This window comes from Thalassophryne amazonica, chromosome 2 (genome assembly GCF_902500255.1).
Source record: "Thalassophryne amazonica chromosome 2, fThaAma1.1, whole genome shotgun sequence".
NCBI classification, from domain to species: Eukaryota; Metazoa; Chordata; class Actinopteri; order Batrachoidiformes; family Batrachoididae; genus Thalassophryne; species Thalassophryne amazonica.
In genome coordinates this window covers 63,155,002-63,181,573 of record NC_047104.1, presented here as the reverse complement: position 1 = coordinate 63,181,573, position 26,572 = coordinate 63,155,002, and the positions used below count along the sequence as shown (strand labels likewise).

General features: G+C 42.9%; 1 protein-coding gene and 1 long non-coding RNA gene across 2 annotated transcripts in view; one reads left to right on the top strand and one right to left on the bottom strand.

Annotated features, from left to right (window-relative positions):
- LOC117524952 (protein unc-13 homolog C-like) overlaps positions 1 to 26,572 on the top strand; it is a 495,429-nt gene that overhangs the window by 60,723 nt on the left and 408,134 nt on the right. The window contains 5 exon segments of the mRNA XM_034186767.1: positions 431 to 453; positions 4,530 to 4,576; positions 11,670 to 11,748; positions 23,570 to 23,575; positions 25,561 to 25,632. Coding sequence (XP_034042658.1) covers positions 431 to 453; positions 4,530 to 4,576; positions 11,670 to 11,748; positions 23,570 to 23,575; positions 25,561 to 25,632 — 227 coding nt within the window.
- Positions 10,830 to 18,651, bottom strand: LOC117524963. Its single transcript, XR_004564921.1, has 4 exons — positions 18,531 to 18,651; positions 12,480 to 12,487; positions 11,211 to 11,215; positions 10,830 to 10,846 (listed from the first exon to the last, which is right to left on the bottom strand). It is a non-coding gene; the product is annotated as an uncharacterized LOC117524963 (long non-coding RNA).

Sequence of the window (26,572 nt, the reverse complement as noted above, 5' to 3'; positions counted from 1 at the left end):
TTCATGCACCACATCAGTTGAAAAAGCGACTTTGTTTTGACTGGGTAATATCCTATACAGTAGATCTGTCTGCCACCAGCTGGATGCAGTGGATAAGAAGTTATGCTAGCAACCACTGAGAGAAGTATAATGCCTGCTGCAGGGCCAAATATGGGACAGAGAGTGGAATGGAAAACATTCAAAAATTGCCTTCTTGCTTTTAACTAAGGCTTTTGTTTAGCAAAATAGCTTAAATGGTGCTTTCTACTGTATTTGCAGCTGCTACGCCCAAGGCACATGTTAACTCTGCCACCATTTCTGCAGAAGTTGTTTGAATAAACAGCATTGTCCCATCAGGTGGTGGTACTAGATTTGTGTCCTGACTAATTGTGTTTATTTTGCAGTGGACTAACTTCTAACACTCTACCTTTCTGTCATTTTGTCCTTTCAGACAGCAGTGCTTTGGATACTCAGGTTTTATGTCATTGATTTTCATCAACCACGTGGATGCTTGTGATTTCCTTGCATGTTTTCATATGTGGCATTCCTGACTTTGTGGACTTGTTGGTGCATTTTTCTGTTTGTTTCTTCCTTGATTTGGAAACAACACATTGTCCTGAATGCACGTGTTTCTGTGTAAACAGAAGAAATTAGGGATGCACTGATCCACAATTTTTTTACTTCCGATCCAATCCCGATACCTGAATTTGGATATCTGCTGATACTGTTATTATTCCGATCCGATACCAGAGCTCTGTTTGCTTTAAAATTATTATTATCATGTTGATTTTATATGAGGATTTTCTTAAAAAGGAGACTTCAGTTCAGCTACAATTTGCCAGAAGGTGCATCTAAGATGAAAGCCTAGTTTTGATTTTTTGAAGAAAGAATTAAGTACTTTTATTTTTTTATAGACTTTTATAGCCTTATTGTTATCGACTTAGAGAAAAGACAGCACTGTCTCTCTCTCTCTCCCTCTCTTTCTTTGTCTGTCTCCCTCCCTCTCTCTGTGTGTCTCTCTCCCTCTCTTTCTTTGTCTGTCTCCCTCCCTCTCTCTGTGTGTCTCTCTCTCTCTCTGTCTGTCTGTCTCCCTCTCTTGTTCGCTCCCTTTGTCTCTCTTTCTCTCTCTCTCTCTCTCTCTCTCTCGCTGTTTTTGTGCTGCGCAAACATCTGACTTTTTGGAAACACGAAGCCTTTCAACTGTAAAATAAATGTATCGTCATCGACGCTCACTCGCAGGATTTTAATTGAGACTTTTTTCCCTTTCAGCGGACAGATTCTCTGTTCGGCTCCTCCTCGGCTGCACGCTGAGCTGGCGTTCCACAGCCTCGAGACAGTGAAGCAGCTAATTTTTTAGCACACATTTTCAGCAACAGTTCAGTTCATTTTGTGCTCAATCAGTGCTCGACGAACAGAAAAGTTGAACCCGAGATGCGGGCAGAAATTTGCTGCTGCCCTCAGCTTCGAACCGTGCAGAAGAGAGCTCTCTCAAACAGCTAGGCCTCAAAAAGTAAACGGCAGTAAACAAAGCAGAGAGCAAACAACAGCAATTGAGAGGACTAACAGTAGAGCCCGACCGATATGGATTTTTTGAGGCCGATGCCGATAACGATATTTGGATGAAAAAATGCTGATAATCGATAAATCGGCTGATTTGCCGATAGCCGATAAATCAGCCGATATTATTATTATTTTTTTTTTAATGAATAAAATGTTCTTTTTTGGACCCTTAACAAAAAAGGTATGAGCTAAAAGCTGAAGCTTTGTCCTCATATTGATTAACTTTATAACAGAGAAGAATTTTCAAGTTCAAAAAATGCAATCAAGAATTAAACCTTTGTGAAATTAGCAAATACATATCCTTTAAAAGAGTTGTGAAATACATCTGATCTTGTACCTCTTGTTGCTGCAACTTAGATATAGGTTATATTACATGTAGAAAAACTTTTTCAGTTGCAGACAAGTAATTGTGAGAGGAAAGAAACACTATTTAGGAAACATTATTTTCACAAGACTCCTTTATTTTTCTATTCTGCAACTTTCAAGAACAAAAAAACTTTCAAACAACCTTAGTGCAAGCAGAGGTTGGTTTTAGTGCTGGTGGCACATTTTAACAAGAAAACATGGACCCTGATATAACGTGAGGAAACTATCATATAACAGTAAAATAAGATTCTTTTCACAAGACCCTGTAGTATGTTTGTGCAATTTTAGTAACAGTAACAAAGAACTGTCTAGTACAAAAAAATCTGTGCAAAGTTGCATTAATCTCTAAGGAAAAGATAAATAACGTTACAAAAAAAACTCAACTCTACAAAAGTTATTAAACAAATCTTGAAACATTCGCCCTTCATTCTTGGTCCCTTTGGGTGGAAATCAAAAACCTATTTTTATTCTCTTTGTTATGAGTAGTTTTTGTTTTATGTTTTATTCTTTTACTTCTGTTTTTAATTAGGTATTGGAATTTTTTTTTAAAATTTGTTTTAATTTTTTTATGTTGAACTGTTCCGTGTGAGGCACCTTGAGATGGCTTTTTTTGTAATTTGGCGCTTTATAAGCTGATTACGTTGAAATTGAACAACATTTTATTGAGTCTTAAAGTAAATAAATATGAAATTGGTTACTGGATCCTTAAACTCTGGACATAATAAGCTCTACATGGTGGATCCTTGATCTCTGCACATAAACAGAAAAAAAATCTGTTAGTTTTTGTCAAAAGCATTTCCTTTCAGACATTATTAGTGGCATGAATGTCTTTCCATACCTATGAGCTGAGCTCTACAGCTCATAGACGTCTCATTTTGGGAGGAAAAAAACGTTTCAGTCGATTGTAGTTTATTGTCTGTATTGCAACGTTTGTAAGAGGTGTCATTTTATTTAAATCGGTGATTCGTTTTGAAGTTATTAATTCCGAGTGGACTCTGTTTCAGCACAGAGCCGCGCAGCGTTTAAAGCTGTGACAACGGAACGGAGGACGATTGTCGTTTGTTGACTGCAACAAGACAAGAGCCCCAGTTAATGACTTTAATACACACAAAAATGACTCATGATATTTTAATGGCTTTGAGAGGGGTTAAGAAGCGGACTTACCGTTTCTGAAGAGCAGCGAATCAAAGAGCCACGAGCCATTGAATCGAAGCATTGCTTCAGTGATTCACGCTTCAAACTGGAGTCGTGCTGCAGAAATGGTTGATTACACGGTCCAAAATAAGCGTAACGGTCAAAAATTATATTGTAACGGACCGTAACGCAAGGTGAACGGCAGTAATTCCCAGAACCCTTCCGGACGACGAGTGAATCTGAATGTTTCAACCTCTTAGCAGTAAACAAAAGTTTTTCATGCTAGAAATAAGGTCTACACAACGTGGGCTTAATAAAAAGCATGACCGACGCAGTGAAGCACATTTGACACATTACTACATAAACTGAGTTAATCAGACTGAGTTGAACTGAAACAGGAGAAATGTGGGGTGAATGTAGTCGCAAAGTTATTACAAACAACATCCTTATAAACTTGTATGCTTTTTTTCAAGCCAATCAGTGCAGTGTGACGGCGAACTACGGGGGCGGTGATGAACACATTTAAGTAGGGGTGTAAGCAGCTCTCAGTTGAATGGAGTCAGAGCTCCATCTACTGGACAAACGGTGCAAGTACATTTTACATTGCTGACACAAACATTATTTCAGTAACTGTTCTGTTTATGACAGGGGTGGGCAATCATGTGCCATGAAGGGCCGAAGCACTGCAGGTTTTCCTTGCTACCAATCACCTCAGCAAGTGATTTCATTGACAACCAGGTGGTTATGTTCAAGGGAGAAGCTCATCAGCAACCCACCTGCTGAGGTGATTGCTTGCAAGGATAACCTGCAGTGTCTCGGCCCTCGTTGCCCACCCCTGGTTTATGAGAAATTATCGGCGTTTTATCGGCAAAATTTCGGCCGATGGTGAGTACTTTGAAAAGGGCTTATATCGGTCGGGCTCTAATTAACAGTGGCTCTTCTCCAGTTTCGGAAATTGTCACGGGTTAGATAGGTATTTTCTGATATGTGAATTACGCCGGTATCGGAAGCTGGATTAGTCGCAACCTTAGAAGAAATGGCACAATAGTTCCATTCAAGCTTCAGAGAATGCAGCATGTTTCCTTTACTCACTTTCTTCTGTGTACCTTTTTATTCCTCCACTCAAAAAACAATTTCTTTTTCAAATCTGACAATTTGGTCAGTGACGAGGCAGGGTTATGCAATAGGCAAATTTGGCCTGAAGCACAAAGAACAACAAAACTCTGTCTTGAGCCTACAAATTACATTGATGTGGAATAATTTGGTCTCTTGCCTTTGGTGATTCCATCCCTTTCACAGCACTGTACTCATCCTCTTCTCCCATTTTTCCCATCATAAGATGTCCTCCAAATGTGCTGTGCATTTCCACGATGATCCATTGTTATGTTTAAATTCACATGTAGCTTGCATAGTTTGGTGCACCCGTCTTGTTCATGTGCAATGTAAGTGCTCCTGAAATTGAACTAGTTTTGTTTTAATTCTCTCTGCAGCCTCGCAGTGTCCTGGACCCCAAAGTTCTTGGCTTGCAATCTGGAGGGTAAGTGGTTACTCATTTTCAAATCTGATCAAGTCGCACATTTAATAAACAAAGAAAGGAGAGAAAAAAACAGCACCAACAGAAACAAAAGCCTGTGCTGCTGTGCAGTTTTGTGTCCTCACATGATGAATCACACTTTGCAGTAAAGTAAGTTGGACTTGCTTTTTCTTTGGCACTCAGCTCCAATTAAGGTCACATCACTTCCTGCGTTTTTATGCACAAAGAAAGCTTGTTGGGTTCTGAACATTCCTAACTGAACTTGTTGTCCTCACAGCTGATGTTGTCATTGAGAAGGTGATATCAATTATTTATTGTGTTGACTGCCTTCATGGTAACTCTTAGCATATGATGTCATATGGAAAATTAGAACAAATCAACATATTACCTCCATTACCTCTGGCCATGTTGTGACTCAGGGAAGCCATCTGTGTTGTGCATAACTGGCAGCTACAGACGGGGAGCCCTATAGGGTGAGATAAGGGACGGTGCAGCTTATCGCATTGCATTACCATCTTAAGGCTGACTCTTAGTTCATGTGCATGTTGATGCACCGTGAGCATGGCGACAGCTGCTTGCAATGTGGACTGATCTGAATCACATTATCTAATGGCCTGCATGATTGCGTGCATACTAGGGATGGCACAATACCACATTTTCATATCCTGTACGATATGGATAGTGGAACCATCAGTATCTGCCAATATGATACCAATCCAATGCCATTTTCCCAATCTTAAATCATCACATATGCTACTAAATGCATTTTCTGGATGTACTTTGCTAACCTACCTGTCTAGCATCCCATCAGTAAAGTCTTTTGGACAAACATCCTTTATGTACACTGCAGTCACTGCCTTCATTGAATTGCCTAGTCAGCTTTTGCCCATCAATGTCAAATCTATTTTTAAAACAGAGATAAAATGTTTTTATTTGATCAGTTTTACGTGAGTCACACAGCCCTTTTGTAATGTTGTAACTTCCTCAGTCAATTGTTCACTGGTCAGTATGTCATTGGTGCTATTAATTCATCAGTTACAACTATAAGTCACGTTTTTGTTTTTTTTTTACTAGTTTGAGAGGTCCTGCGACTTATATTCCGGTGCAACTTACATACCGAAAAATCACGATTCACGACCATGAATTTTCTTTACACTGGTACGAGAAACAAAACATCAAACTGTCGTTTTGTTTTAAAAAACTGGAGAAGTGGAAACTTCATAACAGGGTTCAATTACTTTCGGCACGTGTTTAAAACTGCCGGGTTACAATTAAAGCTCTCGATATTCACTTATTCAGCTCCGCCCACTTTTACGACAGAGACGTTTCCATTTTGGCTTAGGACTTCCGGTGAGCGGTGTTTTCAGTATAGAAAAATGGAAGATATTACATGGGTAGAAACAAAAACTTTTTTAAAAGCTCAAAGGAAACGACTCTGGCTCACCCAAGGGTCATAACGGAGTGAGAATATGACATGAAAAAATGGCCCTCGATTATGTATACCAATATTGTTAACTACTTTGTGTGGACTGTTTGGCTATGAGGAACTACAAAAACACCAAAGCATCTCCTTGAATCAAGTGAAAATACTACCAGATAAGTAGTACCACCGTAATGCCAAGATTACGTAATGTTAATATACGTATGGTGTTAATTCATGCAGTGCTTGGTTGTGTCAAACAGCAGAAAATGAGTAAATTAGATAGCAGCTAATGCTACAAACACAGCTTACCCGTTTGTCTCACTAGCATTCGCTGTGTTCTTCTTCAACGGAGAGTTGTAGTCCAACCATTTCATCTGGGTAAGGATCCAGTGGTGTGGGTTTTTTCTCCACAAAATGAAAAGAACAGACAGGGATGTTTGGGTGGATTTTCCTAATTTTCAAATTCAGCACCTTTAGCCAGCACCAGAGATCCTCGTCTTTTGATGGAGGAGGGAACAAGTTAAATGCTAGCCCACAGCACTCAGATCTCTCCTTTCCATGTTCAAAACATCGTTCTGAAAGCGATAGCTTCCTCTTCTTCCAGTTGTTGTGGCACCCACGAACTGAACAATTAATGCTGCTCATGTTTGGACACTTCTGGCGTACTGTGTTCCCATGTAGCTAATCATCAGACGCAGTGGCAAACCGGAAGTTGTTTGACAAAATGGAGCCGCTCACCCTGACTTCCTGAATAAGGTGAATAAGAGTGATTGTGATGGTGTCACTACGTTGAGCTTCTCCTCATGTCGGACTCCAGATCAAGCAAATAAATATGAATAAATGTCTTCATCAAACAGCAAAGTGTCCTGTCGAATGACACAATCAACTGATTAAATGGACATCTGCTCACACGTGGTGCTACAGCGCATAGCAGAAAGACAGCTTAAAGAGTAACAGATAAATGCCACAGTGAGCTGAACCTTTTCTGTTGGACCACAGTCATTTCCTTAGGGAAATGTTCCACATACAGAAGAAATCAACAAGAACTCCACAACCATGTCTATACTGGGCTCAAAACGTCTGTGTGATAATCCATAGTGAATTAATAATAATAAAGTGGAAAATTCACAATCAACTCACTTCACGCTCTGGAGACTGAAATAAAATCCAGTCTGTTGTCCGATCATGAAACAGCGGTGTCCCAAACACTCAGGCTAATATATTAGCAGAAAGTATCTTCTTTTTCTTGCCTTATTAAAGATGTAGTGTCAATGAAGAGGAAGAAAGAGAACAAAGAAGAAAGAAATAAAATGTCCTTTGTTCTTAATGTGGCAAAGCAGATGAGTTGTTTTAATCACTACGACAATTGGAAATCATGAATGAACATGATGTCGGACTTCTGACACCACCCTGAGAATTTCACCCAGGGAATTCTCCAGTTTGAATAATTTCAACTCAAGACACACAGGTTCATTGCAAAAAAGTGACAGAGTAGTGGTTCCAAAATACAAAAGAATTTATTAACAGTAAAACTATTTAAAATGACAATTTATTGATACTAAGTCCAAAAAAAAAAGAAAAAGAAAAAAAAAGTCAAAAAAAAAAAAAAAAGAAAGAAAGAAGTCCTTGACGGACTGCTCCAACGGTCAGTTCCATCCAATGACCACTGAAAATCATTAAGTCATTCATCCTGCTACAATCCACCAGCACAACTTAAATTATCGCTTCGATGATGGAACAACCCAAACCACTCCAACCCATAGCCTAATTAACACCACCTACATTACACAGGGCCAGAAGGACCCACACGCACTACAGACCATGAAAGATGGTGAACATTAGAATGTGCTGAAGCAGCACCCGGGCTGACTGCAACACCTGTTTCTGCCACCTCCACTTTACCAGGGTCGGTGGCGACACCCTTCTCGAAGATGACATGCCCCCATTAACGCACTTCTTCCTGGAAAAAGGCACACCACTCATGCTGCAAATGTTCCACTACCACCCTCAGCCTATCCAGATGTTGCTCAGCGGTAGAGGAAAAAAACACAATGTCATTCAAATACAGCAATAAAGACAGACACTGCTGGTCACCAAAAATCCTCTGCATCTATCTGTGAAAGGTACCAGGAGCGTTGCAAAGCCCAAAGGGCATACGGTTCCACTCAAACAGATCGAAAGGCGTGCACAAAGGCTGTCTTGGGACGATCAGCCTCCACCACAGGAACCTGGTTATACCCACTTGCCAGATCCATAGTAGAGAACCAATGAGTCCCAGTGAGGGCATCCAAGGACTCATCCTGCCGAGGCAAAGGAAAGGCATCCGTCCTGTTTTTTCCATTCAGGAGCCTGTAGTCAACACACATACACAAGCTGCCATCCTTCTTCTTAACCAGCGCAATAGGAGAGCCATAGGGACTGCTACTCTCCCTAATAACTTGTGCACCAAGCAGCTGATTGATGTTATCTTTAACCACCTCATAGTCAGATGGAGGAATTCTGCGGTACTGCTGTTGCACTGGAACATCATCCAGGAGCGAGGCCACTATAGCCTCCACTGGGGGCACCTCAGTAACCCCTGCAGGCAAACTCACAACCTGTGCCTCCTTTAAAGTGCCAACCATAGCCCGGGGACGTAGCCACACATCCACAGATCCCACATTCACCTCCGGAATGTAGACTGTACCCCGTTCCAGCTGCACCAAAGCAGGAGATGCCAACAGTCCAGCAGGCAAGCCAGACTCCACAGGCTCAAACAGGGCCGCCCCACCAGAATCCTGATCTGAGCACGTGGCCTTAACAAACATCATCACACCACCCGGGATCTGACAAGCCTCTCCCCCATGAACCATAACCTTCCCTGCTCCTCGATCAACAATGCCACTAGCTTTGTGACACTTCTGAAATGCCTGCATGACGCACTTGGAGGCTTCAGACACCGCTGGCAAATTGAACAGGGAAATCCCGTACTGCCCAAAAAGTTCCCCATAACACTTGCGGATGATATTCATCCCCAGAACCCAGGGAACCTGTGGGGACACACCAGGTGAATCTTTAACCACCAAGATGCCACACTCTGGCAACAGCTTACCACAAAGCTCCATATCCAACTCCAAATAGTCCAGGTAAGGGATGGCTGAACCATTAGGTGCTCTAAGCTGTAGCCAGTGACAGGATTTCAGCTACCCTGAACCCCACAGCTCAAACTGCTGATGGAAAAGAGACTTCAGAATACTTGACACCATAGACTCCGTGTCTGTCAGGCAAGGGACCACAATTCCCCCATACTCACCCCGAAATGAGGACACAATGACACAAGCTTGGACACTTCGTTGTCACCTGTCCTAGTCAAACCTAAGCCAGTAACTTGCCCCTCCGAACTGTGGCTTGCAGCTCGTCAGGCACTAGTTTCCCGACCCCTGGGCCTCCACCTGGCCACTACCCTGAACCACACACTGAGTACCCACAACAGAATGGATGGAGGAACTACGACCCTTCATACCTCTCACCTAATTGCCTCACCCCTAACTTCCAGCAATGTAGTGGTAGGCTGCCAGTGCACAAACTGCTTCAGCTCGCGACAAAGTGACCTATCAAGGACACACTCCATAAACTGATCATGTAACAAACTTCTGCATTTGAGATACCATTGGGTGCGCACTGCTTAACAGATGCCATCAGGTCCATCAATGCCAATGAAAACCCCAATAGAGTCTCTCCCTCACGATAACGTGTAAGCACATTAATTTGTATGTTCATAAATCTTTGGATAATATCTGTCCCTGCTGTTGGATTTCAAGGTCTGTAATGCATGTGTATTTAGTAAACAAACAGGGAGCCCTGAGCGCACTCGTCTCCTAATAAGCTTTCAGGCAGAAAATGAGAAGTTTCATCAGTGGGATTAAGTTGGAAAATATATACACACACATGTATATGTGTAACACATAACCTGACATCCTAATAGACTGATATTATTTGTCAAGGAAATTTCTAAAGGAAATAGGGCTGGATGCAAAAAATGGGAGAATTTGAAAAAGAAATATAAGGTTAACAGAACTAGATGCAGCCCTTAACATACATACAGGTGCTGGTCATATAATTAGAATATCATGAAAAAGTTGATTTATTTCAGTAATTCCATTCAAAAGACTGATATATTTCAAGTGTTTATTTATTTTAATTGCTAATTAATTAATTATTAATACTATTAATTATTATTAGTATAAATTACAAATTAATTAAATTAATTAACATGACATGATTGCGATGCGTCGAAGAATCTGCGACTTCTATTTCTTTGCATTTACACAGAAAGGTGAGAAAATAAAAAGAGCGAACAAGTTGCAACAAGTTGATTTCGGTTGCCATGTTAACAAACAGTGAAGACGGCAGTTTGACACGGGCAGTTTTTTTCTCCTAAGGAGAGGAGAGGCATACCCCTTCACCTTACCCCTTGTTTTAAAGGGGTAGGGGTAGGGCCAAGGGGAAGGGGAAGGGGTACAAAAGAGAATTGAGATTGGATTGAGTTGAATTTGCTGTTTTTAATTTGCGATATTTTATTCAGTAATTTTGGCCAATATTGGGCTGATATAAATCAGAAATGTTTGATTGTCGCCCCCCTTGTGCATACCAGACAAGTTCTGTAATGACTGGAGAAATGCATAAACTTTAATCAGTGATAGGACCACTAAAATGAAGGAGGAAGTGGATGTGAATATTCTCACATCACACTGTCTTTGTGAGTTTTCCTGTATTCAACGGCTTGTGACTGAGTCTCTTTGAGAAACAGGAAAAAAAAATTGCGTTACTATGATGAGTTTGTTCTTATATTTGTTACTGTTTTAAAATTGCTTTACTTTTCAGTACCATCTAAAACTCTGGCATCTACATGAAGTTGTTATGAGAACACAAACCCTTTGGATGTGGACATGGTCTGTTTTGGAACAGACTACCATTTTTGCCAGCGTGAACTAAATTATACGCCGTAGGGCTGTACCACTGATGTCACTGACGAGAGAGAGAGAGAGAGCCTTGAGGAGCTTTATCTATATGGAGACAATGGGGTCTTGATGTCATGTTGAGGTCATTAGAGAAGCTATTAGTGACATTTGGGGTGATGCACTGAAAGCCTCTTGGGAAAAGAGGACGACTGGTTGGGAAAGCAGCGAGAGTGTTGGCACAAGGGAGCTAGAGGATGGAAGGGGAGCAAAAAACTAGAGCTTTAGTGTCTTTAAAGGCAAGACAGACTAAAACAGGAATTTATCTTGGTGTCTTCATTTTAGAGGTAGGGGACAGCTGTTGTTTTTCTAGTTTTCTTGCAGTGGGCCATCAGCATTGAATGAGTAGCATATGTAACCACAATTGATTTTGAGATAATTCCACTTACATCTGTTTAAAAATGAATGGTGCTTAACAATTACCTTGTGAAAGATTGAAATCATGCAGAAGGCAGGGAGTTAATTAGAACAGCAGATGGTAAAAGGATTACAAGAAGCCAGCATGTAGGTGGTTGGCACCATGGGAAGTAGAGAAGGGTGGGACAGGTTAGGCAAGAAGCATGATCCATGATGTTTGCTGGCAGTAAATCAAGACCCCACTTTTCCTGTAGTAATGTGTCCCTCCGCATGGCATTACTATGATATTAATAGACCTTAAATCTGTCTGCTTCTACAGGGCTGGCAACATTCTTTATGGTATTGACAGCATGCCAGATTTACGCCGTAAGAGGACAATGCCTCTTGTCCGAGACCTGGTGAGTCATTTACCTCAACAAGGTTATGTGTTATTTATGTCAGATAATATTTGACTGACCTCACATTACAGCAAAATGATCCCGCTGTGCATGAATATGGAAGAAATGCCTTCATTTCTGCATAAAACAACAACACCTTCACCTTAAGGCTCTTAAATAATAGTTCTTGTTTGTCATCAGTAACGATGTCAATGAAATGGACATAGAAAGCTCATAAGCATCCAATTAGCAGATGACTAACAATGTAGGATAAAACAATCTATTTTAATCATTGCATGCTTTCTGTTTCTGGAGGTGCAAATTTCCAGCACAATTTGGTAATTCACTGACTGATAATTTTGTATCAGCGTGGGTATTTCAGAAGTTGGAGCATGTGCTGATACATCATTAACATGAGGCAGCAAAGGTATAAAGTGTGGACATTTTTTGGAAATTGATGCTGCACAACAACTTTTGAAGAATTGTCTGTTTTTGTCAACAATTCACTTGAGGAATATGGTGCTGGTGCTGCAAGCTAAATACTCTACAATTTGAAGCCATTACAGAATAATGACTTTACTAAGTAATTTTAACGAAGCAGCGCAACAAGAGGATACATTTAAAGAAGCCACAGTAATAACAGTTGACTATGATTTAGTGAATGTCAGTGAAGTGCATTGTATTGATCTATATATATTAATTGGAGAATCAGCATAGAAGATTGTGTGTGAGAAATTTTCACCCTCAATAACAAGAGTATCTGCCACTGTATTAGGCATGGGTGACCACCTTATGCAAATGACACCAGACCTAAAAAAAATAACCACACACACATCTGTACAAATCTGAGAGGTTTGACATACTCAACTTTATTAAAGGCCCCTTCACACATAGTTCGAACTTTGGTCAAATACAGCGAAACAGTTCGAATTAGCGCACCACAAAACATTGCACCGATGGGCAGGCGTGCACGATCCCATGAGTGTGGTGTGCCAGAGTGTCGGCTCCCCCCTCAACACCTGGTGTGCGTGTGTATCGCACGTGTGCACGTGTGTTGTGCTCCCCCCACGTGAGTTCATGCACGCGACGGTGTCTTTCGAGCAGGAACACAGTGCGAGCAGCTGCAGTAGCTTGCACTGTGGGAAAAGCTGCTACACATCGCACTGCTGATGTGGAGGAAAATGAAAACCACCTGTATAATTAGTGAATATCACTGGGTTGGTACAAATAATACGTAAAAGGTGACGCAATACAGAAGCCCGCGGTTAAATAACCCTGGTTTAAAAAAACAAGAAAAAAACAAAAAACATGCCACTCATGGGATTTGAACCTCCACACTCTGATTACTAGATGGAAACTTTACTACTGCGCCAAAATCAGTCTCATAACAGGAACATGAAATGGTTAAAATCAGCAAGCAGATAAACGTATTTTCTAAAAAAAAAAAGAGTAAAGCGCTGTGATAACTGACCACATGTTGTCGGGGGAGCCGACACTCTGACACTTCACATGTGCACTCGGCAACTCCACAGTCGTGGGGTACTTAGACAGATTTCACGTCCAGCTTGAAAGTGATCATCTGCTGACTGTTTTCGTGATGATAATACGAATGGCCACACATTTTCTAAGTGCCACACAAGCGGTGTTAGATGTTCATGTGTCACCTGGAATTTGGCAGACACCTGCCGAGAGAGAGGTCGATGGTCTTGCACAGCGCACACTCTGTCTTTTAGCTGCTGGTGTGCGTAAATAGTTGTAGCAACAGGTGTAGGAGGCATTCGAGGCAGCTACAAATGTACCATTTTTCATACAATTGATGCTTCATGCGCACTTGAACCAAATTTGTACAATGTGTGAAGGGGCCCTAAGATAATGTTTTGCGTAATAGCCCATATTGTAACTTTTCTGCCGCAAGCGATGCTTTTGTATTGTTCTTAAAAGGCCTTTTTCAAGGTGATCTGATGTGATAAAGTCCAATGATGACAGAAATTGGATTGGAATTGTTTCACATATATAAGCAACCTAGACCAGTTATTTTTGTTGCTGTTTTTCATGATGTTTACTGTAGTCTACAACATAATCAGCAATATGTAATGTTCATTATGTTGATCACTTGGCTGTATTATAAAACTGGCAACATTAAAGGAAATCACAATGAGACAGCATTTAATAACACCACAAACATGACATCATTTTAAAAAGAGACAGCATGTGGGATTGGCTGTGTATTTATGGTGTTATGTATTCACATCTTTGCATTATTCCAGTCATTATTTAGGGCCCCTTCACATGTGGCAGGAATAAGTAGGAATCAGGGCGAATCACAGCGAAACAGCCCAAATGAGCGAGCCACAAAAACATCCAGCCAAGAAAGGGAGGGATAGACGGTTGGGCAGGCATGAATGATCCCGCTGCAACAGTTTCGTGCACGTGCATGCACAAACACAGTGCGAGCAGCTGGAAAGTGTTGCACCACATCGTGCCGCTGCTGTGGAGAAAAAAAATGAAAACCACACACCATAAGAAACACCGCAGTTTCCAATATTTAAAGGACATGTTGCACCGAAATCATAACAATTTAGATTTCAGCTGTTAGAGACCATCTGATGATCCACTGGCATTACTTTGTGCACTTCCATGGCTGGTTTCAAAGTATACGGCATTCGCAGCAAACAGCTACGGACACGTTCAAAAACAAAGTACTTGTGAGTACTCGTGTGCTTCCGACAAGTGACATAGCTACTACTGCGCTTCAATGGAATGCAGCTGATAACGTTAAGAACGGAGGCACAGATTAATTCTAAAGTTTACACAAGTGTGATGTCGTGTTATGATGACTCGTTTTTATATGATAACTGTTCATTTTGATGCAGCAGCTATGAGAATGTATTAAAAACACTAAGAAGTGTTGTATATAACTGTGAAAAATCTAATTTATATATATATATATATATATATATATATATATATATATATATATATATATACATACACACGAGGTCTGTGAGAAAAGTATCCATCCATCCATCCATCTTCTTCCGATTTATCCGGAGTCGGGTCGCGGGGGCAGCAGCTTAAGCAAAGCCGCCCAGACCTCCCGATCCACACACACCTCCCCCAGCTCCTCCGGGGGAACCCCAAGGCGTTCCCAAGCCAGCGGAGAGATGTAGTCCCTCCAGCGTGTCTGGGTCTTCCCCGCGGCCTCCTCCCAGTGGGACGTGCCCGGAACACCTCTCCAGTGAGGTGTCCAGGGGGCATCCGGAAAAGATGCCCGAGCCACCTGAACTGACTCCTTTCGACGTGGAGGAGCAGCGGCTCGACTCCAAGCTCCTCCCGAGTGACCGAGCTCCTCACCCTATCTCTAAGGGAGCGCCCAGCCACCCTGCGGAGGAAACTCATCTCGGCCACTTGTACTCGCGATCTCGTTCTTTCAGTCATGAGCCAAATCTCATGACCACAGGTGAGGATCGGAACGTAGATCGATCGGTAAATCGAGAGCTTTGCCCCCCTACTCAGCTCTCTCTTCACCATGACGGTCCGATACAGCGACCGCATCACTGCAGATGCTGCACCGATCCGTCTATCAATCTCACGCTCCATCTGTCCCTCACTCGTGAACAAGACCCCGAGATACTTAAACTCCTCCACTTGAGGCAAGGACACTCCACCGACCTGAAGAGGGCAAAGCACCTTTTTCTGGTCGAGAACCATGGCCTCGGATTTGGAGCTGCTGATTTTCATCCCGGACGCTTCACACTCGGCTGCAAACTGCTCCAGTGCACGCTGAAGGTCCTGATTTGACAAAGCCAACAGAACCACATCGTCCGCAAACAGCAGAGACGAGATTCTGTGGTTCCCAAACCAGACTCCCTCTACACCCTGGCTGCGCCTAGAAATTCTGTCCATAAAAATAATGAACAGAACCGGTGACAAAGGGCAGCCCTGGCGGAGGCCAACGTGCACTGGAAACAGGTTTGACTTACTACTGGCAATGCGAACCAAGCTCCTACTGCGGTCATACAGGGACCGGATAGCTCTTAACAAAGGACCCCGGACCCCGTACTCCCGGAGCACTCCCCTCAGGGTGCCCCGAGGGACACGGTCGAACGCCTTCTCCAGATCCACAAAACACATGTGGACTGGTTGGGCAAACTCCCATGAACTCTCGAGCACCCGATGGAGTGTGTAGAGCTGGTCCAGTGTGCCGCGACCAGGCCGAAAACCACACTGCTCCTCCTGAATCCGAGGAATTCTCCTCTCCAGTACTCTGGAATAGACCTTACTGGGTAGGCTGAGGAGTGTGATCCCCCTGTAGTTGGAACACACCCTCCGGTCCCCCTTCTTAAACAGAGGTACCACCACCCCGGTCTGCCAATCCAGAGGCACTGTCCCCGATCGCCACGCGATGTTGCAGAGGCGTGTCAGCCAAGACAGCCCCACAACATCCAGAGACTTAAGGTACTCAGGATGGATTTCATCCACCCCAGGAGCCTTGTCACCGAGGAGCTTTCTAACCACCTCGGTGACTTCTGCCTGGGTAATGGATGAGTCCGCCTCTGAGTCCCCAGTCTCTGCTTCCTCTTCGGAAGACGTGACAATGGGATTGAGGAGATCCTCGAAGTACTCCTTCCACCGCCCGACAACATCCCCAGTCAGGGTCAACAGCTCCCCACCCGCACCGTAAACAGTGCTGGTGGAGAGCTGCTTCCGCCTCCTGAGGCGTCGGACGGTTTGCCAGAATCTCTTCAAGGCCGACCGATAGTCCTCCTCCATAGCCTCCCCGAACTCCTCCCAGACCTGAGTTTTTGCCTCTGCGACCGCACGGGCTGCGGAACGCTTGGCCTGCCGGTACCTGTCAGCTGCCTCTGGGGTCCCACCTACCAACAAAGATAAGTAGGACTCCTTCAGCTTGACGGCATCCCTTACTTCCGGTGTCCACCACCGGGTTCTGGGATTGCCACCACGACAGGCATCAGAGACCTTGCGACCACAGCTACGAGCAGCCACATAGACAATGGAGGTGGAGAACATGGTCCACTCGGACTCCATGTCTCCAACCTCCCCCGGGATCTGGGAGAAGCTCTCCCGGAGGTGGGAGTTGAAGACCTCGCTGACAGAGGGTTCCGCCAGTCGTTCCCAGCAGACCCTCACGATACGTTTGGGCCTGCCTGGTCTGACCGGCTTCCTACCCTCCCAGCGGATCCAACTCACCACCAGGTGGTGATCAGTCGACAGCTCTGCCCCTCTCTTCACTCGAGTGTCTGAGACACGTGGCCGAAGGTCAGATGATACGACGACAAAGTCGATCATCTACCTCCGGCTCAGGGTGTCCTGGTGCCACGTGCACTTATGGACACCCTTGTGCTCGAACATGGTGTTCGTGATGGACAAACTGTGACTAGCACAGAAGTCCAACAACTGAACACCACTAGGGTTCAGATCGGAGAGGCCGTGCTTCCCGATCACCCCCCTCCAGGTCTCACTGTTGCCGCCCACGTGGGCATTGAAATCCCCCAGGAGAACAATGGAGTCCCCAGTCGGAGCGCTATCTAGTATCCCTCCCAGGGACTCCAGGAAGGTCGGGTACTCTGCACTGCTGCTCGGCCCGTAGGCCGAGACAATGGTGAGAGACCTGTCCCCGACCCGAAGGCATAGGGACGCGACCCTCTCGTTCACCGGAGTGAACTCCAACACTTGGCGACTGAGCTGGGGAGCAATAAGCAATGCGACTCCAGCTCTCCGCCTCTCCCCGTGGGCGACGCCAGAAAAATGAAGCGTTCAGCCCCTCTCCAGGAGTTGGGTACCAGAGCCCAAGCTGTGCGTGGAGGTGAGCCCAACTATCTCTAGTCGGTATCTCTCAACCTCCCACACACGCTCAGGCTCCTTCCCCCCCTAGCGAAGGGGGGAAGGGAGAGGGGGGTGAGAAAAGTAACGGAACTTTTTATTTTTTTCAAAAACTATATGGATTTGAATCATGTGCGATTACATCAGACAAGCTTGAACCTTTGTGGGCATGCAGGAGTTTTTTCACGCCTGTCGGTTACGTCATTTGCCTGTGGGCAGGCTTTGAGTGAGGAGTGGTCCACCCCTCCCGTCGGAATCCCTTTGTCTGACAACTTGCTGAGTGACTGGCTCTTTGCTTTATCAAAATTTTTTCAGAACCTGTGAGTCACATTGAAGTGGACATCATTCGAGAAATTCAGCTGGTTTTCGGTGAAAATTTTAACGGCTGATGAGAGATTATGTAGTATTACTGTCGCTTTAAGGACTTCCCACGGAGTGGGACGTCGCGCCGCGCTCGGAGGTGCCGTCGTCAGCCTGTTTCGAGCTGAAAACCTCAAAATTTAAGCCTCTGTTGACCCAAAACATCGTGAGAGAACAGAGAACTTTCAGAAGAGGTCGGGATCAGCAATTTATCCGGACATTCCACTGTTAAAGGAGATTTTGTAATGAAAGACGTGTGGACGGATTGGTGCGTCGGCAGGCAGCCGGCGCGGCGCGCCGCCACAGGGAGGGGTGGACCACTCCTCACTCAAAGCCTGGCCACAGGCGAATGACGTAACCGACAGGCGTGATAAAACTCACGCATGTGCACGAGGGTTCAAGGTTGGCTGATGTAATCGCACGTGATTCAAATCCATATAGTTTTTGAAAAAAATAAAAAGGTACGTTACTTTTCTCACAGACCTCGTGTATATATATATATATATATATATATATATATATATATATAATAGAGTGAGACATTACTACATACACAGTTACATGACAACTAAAATAATTAATCACATTCTTGTTGGTACATTGTGACCTGCTGTTTCTTGCTTCTGCTCGGGGACAATAGGTGAAAATTAGCTTGTAGCTAAATCTGGTCTGTGCAACACATTTGTTGTGCAATGTCCTTGTCAAATAAATAAACTAAAATAAACAGTGAAAAGAAAAGCATAGAGACACTTTGTTGTTTGAGAGGGTTGATTGAAATGGGGGGGCGTGTTCATGCGAGCCGCTGCTGTTGAGATCTCTGGACCTCGACGTCACAGCTGGAGAACACATACCATATTTTAAAGGACATGACCTTACAACTGTCCACAGTGAGGAGCGTGTCTGTGCCTACTGTCGTCATGTAGAACTACATAAAACATATATTGCCTTTGTGTTGGCCTGCAACGGCCGCACGGCGCTCACCTTGACAGGCTGTGCCAGGAGAAATGGACTGTCAGATCATGTGTATACCCAGCTGGCGATATGAATGTCACATCACCCACATGTGACCTTGACACACGTATGGGTGCGCATGTGTTGTGGGGGTGGGGGGGCACGACACGAGCGCACGCAAGATACACACGTACACCACGTGTTGAGGGGGGGAGCCGACACTGGCACGCCACACTCGTGGGGCACTTAGACAAATTTCACAGCCAGCTTGAAAGTATTGGCTTGCTTTCTATTTTATTGCAGGCTGCGTTTAAGTGCTCCACAAGTGGTGTTGGATGTTCGTGTGTGGCACCTGGAATTTGGCCGACACCTGCCGAGAGAGGGATCAAATGGGCTCTCACAGTGCACTCTCTGTCTTTTGGTCGCTGATGTGCGGGAATGGTTGTGGCGACAGGTGTACGAGGCGTTACAGGCAGCTCCGATTTTTCACGAATGGCATTTCACTCCTCCTTTGTGCGCCATTCGTCCTCATTCGTGCTATGTGTGAAGGTGCCCTTACATGTCGCTATTGTGTATTCTTGTCATTTGCACTTTAAATGGCACAGGTATTTAAATGGTATTGCAAGCATATAAATAAACGTAGAGAATAGAGAGGAAATCAGTTATCCTTCACACCGTCCAATCTGTATTTTACTCCAGTGATTTATTTTGCACTTGCTGCTTCTGCACTTTTCCAAACCAAGACAGCAAGTGTGGTACAACTGCATAGTCCATATACACCAGAATTAATGCTTTTCAGGGCTTGGCATTAATACTTGTCCAATATTCTAGGACAAGGAATTGTGCAATTCATGCAGTTGTGATTGCATGAATGAAGTCACTTTTGCAGTTGTTTGATGAGACAAGTAAGTTCTACCTCATGCATTGCAGTCATTTTCCTCCAGAGTTTGAATGGACTGGTAAGTTGAAAAGTTGGTGGTAAAGCCAGGCTGGGCAATAATGTTTGTCCAACTGCCCTGATAAAATATCTTTAGAGGATTGTATTGGACATGTGACAGTTGTCTCCTGCAGGTCGAGTGAAAGTGAAATGTCTCAGGATTGGACAGTGCTGTGCCTAAGTCATGCAGCATATCTATTTTGATGCGAGTTGGTGTGTGAAAGCCAAGCATGTAACTTCATTTTATAAGTGAGAACAACAAGGTAACGTGCAACAGCCACAATACACAATTCTCATTGACAGTAAAGCGAAAGCTACCAAAAGGAAAACTAAACCTCATTGAAGTGGCACATGGTGTCGAAGTCTTGACTCCTAACCAATTGCTTAGCTAAACACTTCATGACTTTGTAGCTTCATTTAACTTGAAAGCTCGTGAGAGACTACAGACATCTAATGGTCAAATAATATATAGCACACTATTGTTTTACAAGTAATATATGTTCTCAAAATGAAAGACCACACTCTGGCAGGGGAGGTGATGATCTAGCGGTTAAGGCGTTGGGCCTGAGACCAGACGATCCTCGGTTCAAATCCCAGCCTGACTGGAAGATCACTAAGGGCCCTTGGGCAAGGTTTTTAATCCCCTATTGCTCCTGGTGTGTAGTGAGTGCCTTTTATGGCAGCACCCTCACATTGGGGTGAATGTGAGGCATTATTTGTAAAGCGCTTTGCAGGAGAATGTATTTCAGAGCATTTAGAACCCTTCAGCTTTTAGGGCCCTAGGCGAGCCACAGGCCCCGGTGTAATGGTTTGCTTTTCCTCGTATTTCTCTGTTACTGAATCACGTCCTTATTCGTTAGATAAATCACAAAATGTCAACACAGGTACCTGATTTCTCATACAAGTCGAGTCCAATTAAAATGAAGACATTTCAGCTGAGTTACACCTCATTAGATAGAGTGCTTTATGGCTCAGGTGGAATTCTGACAGTTTCTTGAACTAATATCACTGTGTTTCAAGTGCAAATGTGTGTTGTGTTATGTGACAGCATATTAACAACAGCATGCGTGCATGTTGCATGTCATTTAAAATGTTGATTTTCCTTGTTCAAAGTCTGCATTTTGTATTATGGAAATCAACCGATTTACGTCACATACATCCCGTCATCTGCAAACCACCAAATGTTGATGAGATTGCAAGGCAGTGAAACAGTTGATGGCTAGGAAGCTCCAGGGATCTGCAATATTTGAGCTGAACTCATCCATGCATGTGGAGCTGTTGTTCTCCTGGCACTGCCAGTAATGCTTGTTTCAATCTGGGATGCACGTATCATTGGTATGCACTGTAATAAAGGAGATATCTTCTCACTGTGGAATAGAAAGAATCGTTGCTTGTATTGATAAAGGTGTCTGGTTGCAGCAGATACATGGCTACTTAGTAGAAGTGGGAATGGACTGCTTGTATGGGTGGTTGGTGTGGTGGATGTGGTGGCATGTGGCATCATAACATACTCCAAAATCTGACCCGACCATGTCACATACACCAGTGGACCAGTAAAAATGTTTGTGGACAAGTAAAGTTTTTAATGCCAAGCCCTGTTTATACTGGTGGTTCTGTTAAAACAGGGTCTCACTATGTACTTTGAATGACTGGCATTAGTTTTCTTTTGCCGACAGACTTTGTAGTTTGAAATTAAAATTATAAAACTATAAGAAATTGATTGTGATATAGGAAAACATCAGGAAGCAGTTGATTGTCAATAAAAGCAATAGCTTCCAAGTGCCTACTCCACCTGGAGACCTGGCTGGTGGGAACAGTAAATTTAAGCCTTGACTCTATAACTCGATTAATTAGCCTAGAGGGGTGGCTTAAGGCTTTGCATCATGCTGATGCTCCCCATTTCCTTTTACTGCAACATAATGTGTCATAACATATCCCACAGAGAGGCCTGTCACAGTACAGTCAACTGGAGCATCGTACCACATGGTTAGTCTTTCTGAAGGACAGCAGGCTGTCTTCATGCCAGAACTATTCAGTCAAACTGTCCATTATGTACTGATCACTGTCTGCCTGTCTTGTGTAATTATGTTTTTTTAATCACCATATCTATTTTTTTAATGGAAACGTTTCTGTCATCACTACAGTCTGTCTGTTCAGTACTCATTAAAGTCTTTGTTCTTTTAAGAATTAAGGTTTAAAATAATAGTACAATTTTATGCAAATGACATTGAAGCTTGATTTCATACACATAGATGTTGATGATTGTTTATATCACAGTGAACAACATGAGTTGATGCTGTATTTGTCCATATCTCTCATGAAATTAATAACCAACAATGTCTTGGTAAGTATGGGTTGTCGTTATTTACTTATTTATTTTGAATATTGCGTGTATATTTGCCATTCCTGCATAAACCCATAAGAGCTATGGGTGATATTTTTCAGTGAGTTGTCAGATTTCAGCCTCGCTGATGCTTGAGCGTTGCTCCCCTTTTGTTGTCGTTGTTGCTCAGCAGGTATTGAAAATTGTATTTAATTTGAAATGCTGACAGCTCAACCCAAAAATATATTTGAAGACTTCATTGACTTCTGATTTAACTGTGCGAGGCTTTTAAATCATGTAAAAGTGACACTGAACAAGCCTTTTACACATGGGATGAAGTCAGTAGCCAGCAATCTAATTGGTCCCCTTTCATGCCTCTCCTTTGTCAATGTCCCCATTTGCTGTGTGATTGCTTCAGGCAACAACAGCAGTTGGATTGGAACAGACAGCAGAGTTCCTCACTTGATGGTGGGATGCAAAAAACAAACAAACAAAAAAAGCCATCAAAAGTTGATAATTGATTGTCAATTATTACCAAGTGGATGCAGGGGTTTTTATTGTTTTGCCCGCAGCAACCTCAGCAGTGCTGGTGCATGTGATACACTTACATCAACACTCACGGTTCATGTAGAGGTCACGTTCCTTCCTATATTCTCCATGGCTTCCATGGATCTTTACCATAGCTGGGCTGCACACACAAGATGTTCGTGGTAAAGACTGATCCAATATTGTCAGCTGTCATGTCTGCATTCCTTTGTTCTGTAACTTCCTTCACTATAGAATAAATGTTGATCAGTCTATTTCCTGCTCTAAATATCTGGTCGCACAGACGTAATGGAAGTGAACATATTTGCTAATGTATGTGTGTTTGTGCATATGATTGTTTTTTTTTTTTTTTGTCTGTGTTGCGAGAGTACTTTGTGTGGGCGTTGCTTGAGTGTGAAAACATTTGTGTATATCTGAATATGTGTGTGATTGTTGTAGAAGTGTGTGCGTGTGTATGTGTGTGTGTGTGAAATGGTGTTGTGCAGTACAGCTGGCTTCACCCATAAATGAGTATGTATATATTGTGTTTCTCTGTTTACATCAAACTAATGTGCAGAGCAGACAGCAGAAAATATGATCAAAGCTTCATCCAACAGTGAACTGACTATAAATGCCAAGCATGACAGATTGCAGTTTAGTAACTTCAAATGCATGAGTGGTTAAAAAGAAAATGCATCTGCTGTATATGCTGTCCTGATGAATAGTTAACTTTCTAAAGCATTGTGCCTTAAGCCAGCAGTCCTGCATGGCAGTAGACACCTATGTGCTCAGTATGAATAAACACACTGTTTGTGCTTTCATCATTATCCCTTTCACTCTTTGTCTAATTCTGACTTATTATTTCCTTCATTCTCTCCCCACGGACTCCTGGGAATTATCAGGCTTTGGTAAGGCAACTCTGTTTCTACACTGAAAAGCAACAATGACTGGTTTTCTTCTTTACAGGCAACAATAAATCAGTTTCAGCACATTCATTTGTTATTATTTAGCTCATCTTTATATTTAAATTACATTCTTATATCCCTGGCTGTATTTTTAGCCCAGTGGATAAGGAGCTAGCCTACCAATATGTAGACCTGGGTTTGAATCCTGCTCATGCTACCTGTCTGTGTCCTTGAACATGACACTTGGTGTCTGATTTACTGTGATCTCAGATAACAAGTGCTAAATGGTATGTGCAATCCAAACATTTGTACATTCAGGTGGAGATAGTTTTGTGGATGATTTATTAAGACTAAATGCGCACTTGATATCGATCGGTAAGGTGACGTAGATAGCAGTAAGTTAAGTTAGTGGATGCAGGTGCGAGGCACCTCTTTATCCAGATCCAATATACAACTGTGCACAGTGCAGTATGTGTTCCACTGGCAGAACACATTATTATTGGCCAGTTTGCTAAAATACCATGGATAAAACAAGAGTTAAATGTCTGAGACAGGAGATTGTTTTTATATCTGTTTCGTTGTTTGTTTTAATAGCCAGCACATGATCGCGTTCAAGCACTGTGCCTCCTTTGTGCACAGCTGTGATGTCCCATACAGACTCTGATAAGTGTCTGTTTTTGGTCTACTTGTTACACATTGAAACATTTATTCTTAAACAAGCAAGCACGAAATATAGTGCCCGGCATTTTTTTTTTAAATCCTGTGCGTTGGAACAGTGTTATGGAACAGCAGGCTCTCAAGAACAGTCATTTAAAACAAAGGATTCAAACTTGCTAAATACAGACACTATCATCACTTGCTAAATTTCTTTTTCACTTTGATTAATCATATTGTGTGTTCAAACCTCACCTATTAGCATGTTCACACCCACAATTTTGCAAATTTGGGTGTGGACAAACCCCAAATTGCATATTCATGAAGGTAAACTAAACTGGTAACACTAAATTGGTAAGACACACTATTTTGCGCATTTCACAGATGCAGTCCTTGTTGCGCTCTGTTCGTAACTCGAAATATAGGTGTATTTACGAGTACAATGGTGTACACACATTTTTACCCATGGAAACCTTCAGTAAATCAGTCAAACAGTCCTCGGGGACTATATAGGGTGTACCTCTTATTATTATATCCCAGAATCTTGAGGTCAAATGTAATCCATATGCAAGATGTATTTCAATTTTAACTACTATTGCTGATCATCTCTAAGGTGATGACTGGGGATGTCTTTGGTACTAGGTGTCTTTAGAGGATCCTTCGGTGACACTAGAATGAATTTATGTCAAATGAACAGCTACTTGCAGAGGTGTAGACACAGACTGATTGTGAGGGAGCACCAGCTATTACGCGATTCTCTACGCATGATCCAGCACATAGGTACCTCAGTGTTGAGGACTCTTGTGGTTGGAGAACGCCAAGTATTTTGCATGGTTGCAGTACATAGATAGTTTCTTTCAGCAGGTGCCTGAGCGGTTGCCATCCGGGACACAAGACAGTTCCATAGTACAGTGGATGCAGAAATGTGCAACACCTGTGCCAGACCTGACCTCACCTGCATTTCTATGCGTTTTCAAATCTAGGAGAGCACATACCTCTTCTCAGCTTCTCTTCTCTCTTCTTCAGCTTGAAACTTTAAGAAATTCTGTTAAAAGTTTCATGGTTTAGTTCCGTTGTGACTTTTCATTAAATTTCACATTTTCTCTTCTGGGCCAAGCCTGACTTTTGCACCTAGATTAAAAAAAACAAACAAACAAATCCCCACCTGTAATTAGTTGAGTGTCCCATCTTGCAGTGTTGGTGCGGATAAATACGATCATCACTTTCACAAGCTGTGTATCCATTATATCTGTGTTTGTGAATCCATTGACATTTAAACTGCAGGCAGGCAGTGAAATCACATATATTTATATGCCCCTTTTCTCTTTTCTCAGACCCTCACTGCTCGAAAGGCAGGCATCTCGTTCGCTCTAGTGAACCGGTCGACCCTGAACAATGAAGATCTGGTGAGTACTCAAATCAGCTTCACCATTATCATGTTATTTATTATTATTGTAGTGAAATCTCTGGGTAATTGAGGTTTCTATGGGAACATGAGATAGTGCACCAACGATCATATCATTGTTTTTTTTTTTTTTCGAGCTAAGTTTGGACATCATGCTGCTGGACGGCTGACAAACTTTTATAGCTCTGCCGTTTGCTGCAGCCATTATACTTGAAAGGTTGTTATCACATTGCCAGGAAAACAGGCTTCCAAAATTAAAAGGAGGTGGACTGCATCATTTGCTGGCATTACTGTACATGTGGCATGAGCATTGCCATCATGTGTCTGTGTGGTCACCTGTCTGCCTGTACATGTCTCTGCTGCATTCAGGCTTTATTGGCAATTAATTATTGTACTTTTTCTTTTGACAGCTGCTTAATACTTCTGTTGTACTCTTTCTTGTCAGATGTGTTTGCCTGATTATAGGTAATCCCATCATTTCATTTAGACATTGACCTGTGATTAACAATAAGCTGTGTGCATCAAACAACCCACAGCTCTACGGAAAGAATGGGACGTGCCATTTGATGCTGAGAGACTCTTTTGTGTTGACCTCCAAAGCGCTCTCCGCATTAATTGATTGCAATTCTTCCCTCCCACAGGGAAGACAATGTTATTTGAGTCAAACAGGAAAAAGACGTTTCTCAACAGGAAAAATAGGCAACCAAGTTCATATTTGTTGTTATGCAACAAGAGGCTCCCTATATTCCAGTATATGCTGTGCGTCATTCCTTCCTGTCGAACAAGAGACGTTGGCTTTATTTGTGCTCATGTCTGTTCTATATATGCTCCATGTGCCCACTTATCTGACATGACAGGGGCTTGATTGACTGAAAGGCATGAGTTTGATTAAATTAGGTTTATGGATGAATAACCAATGTCCCTGATGGAAGGGAAAGGAT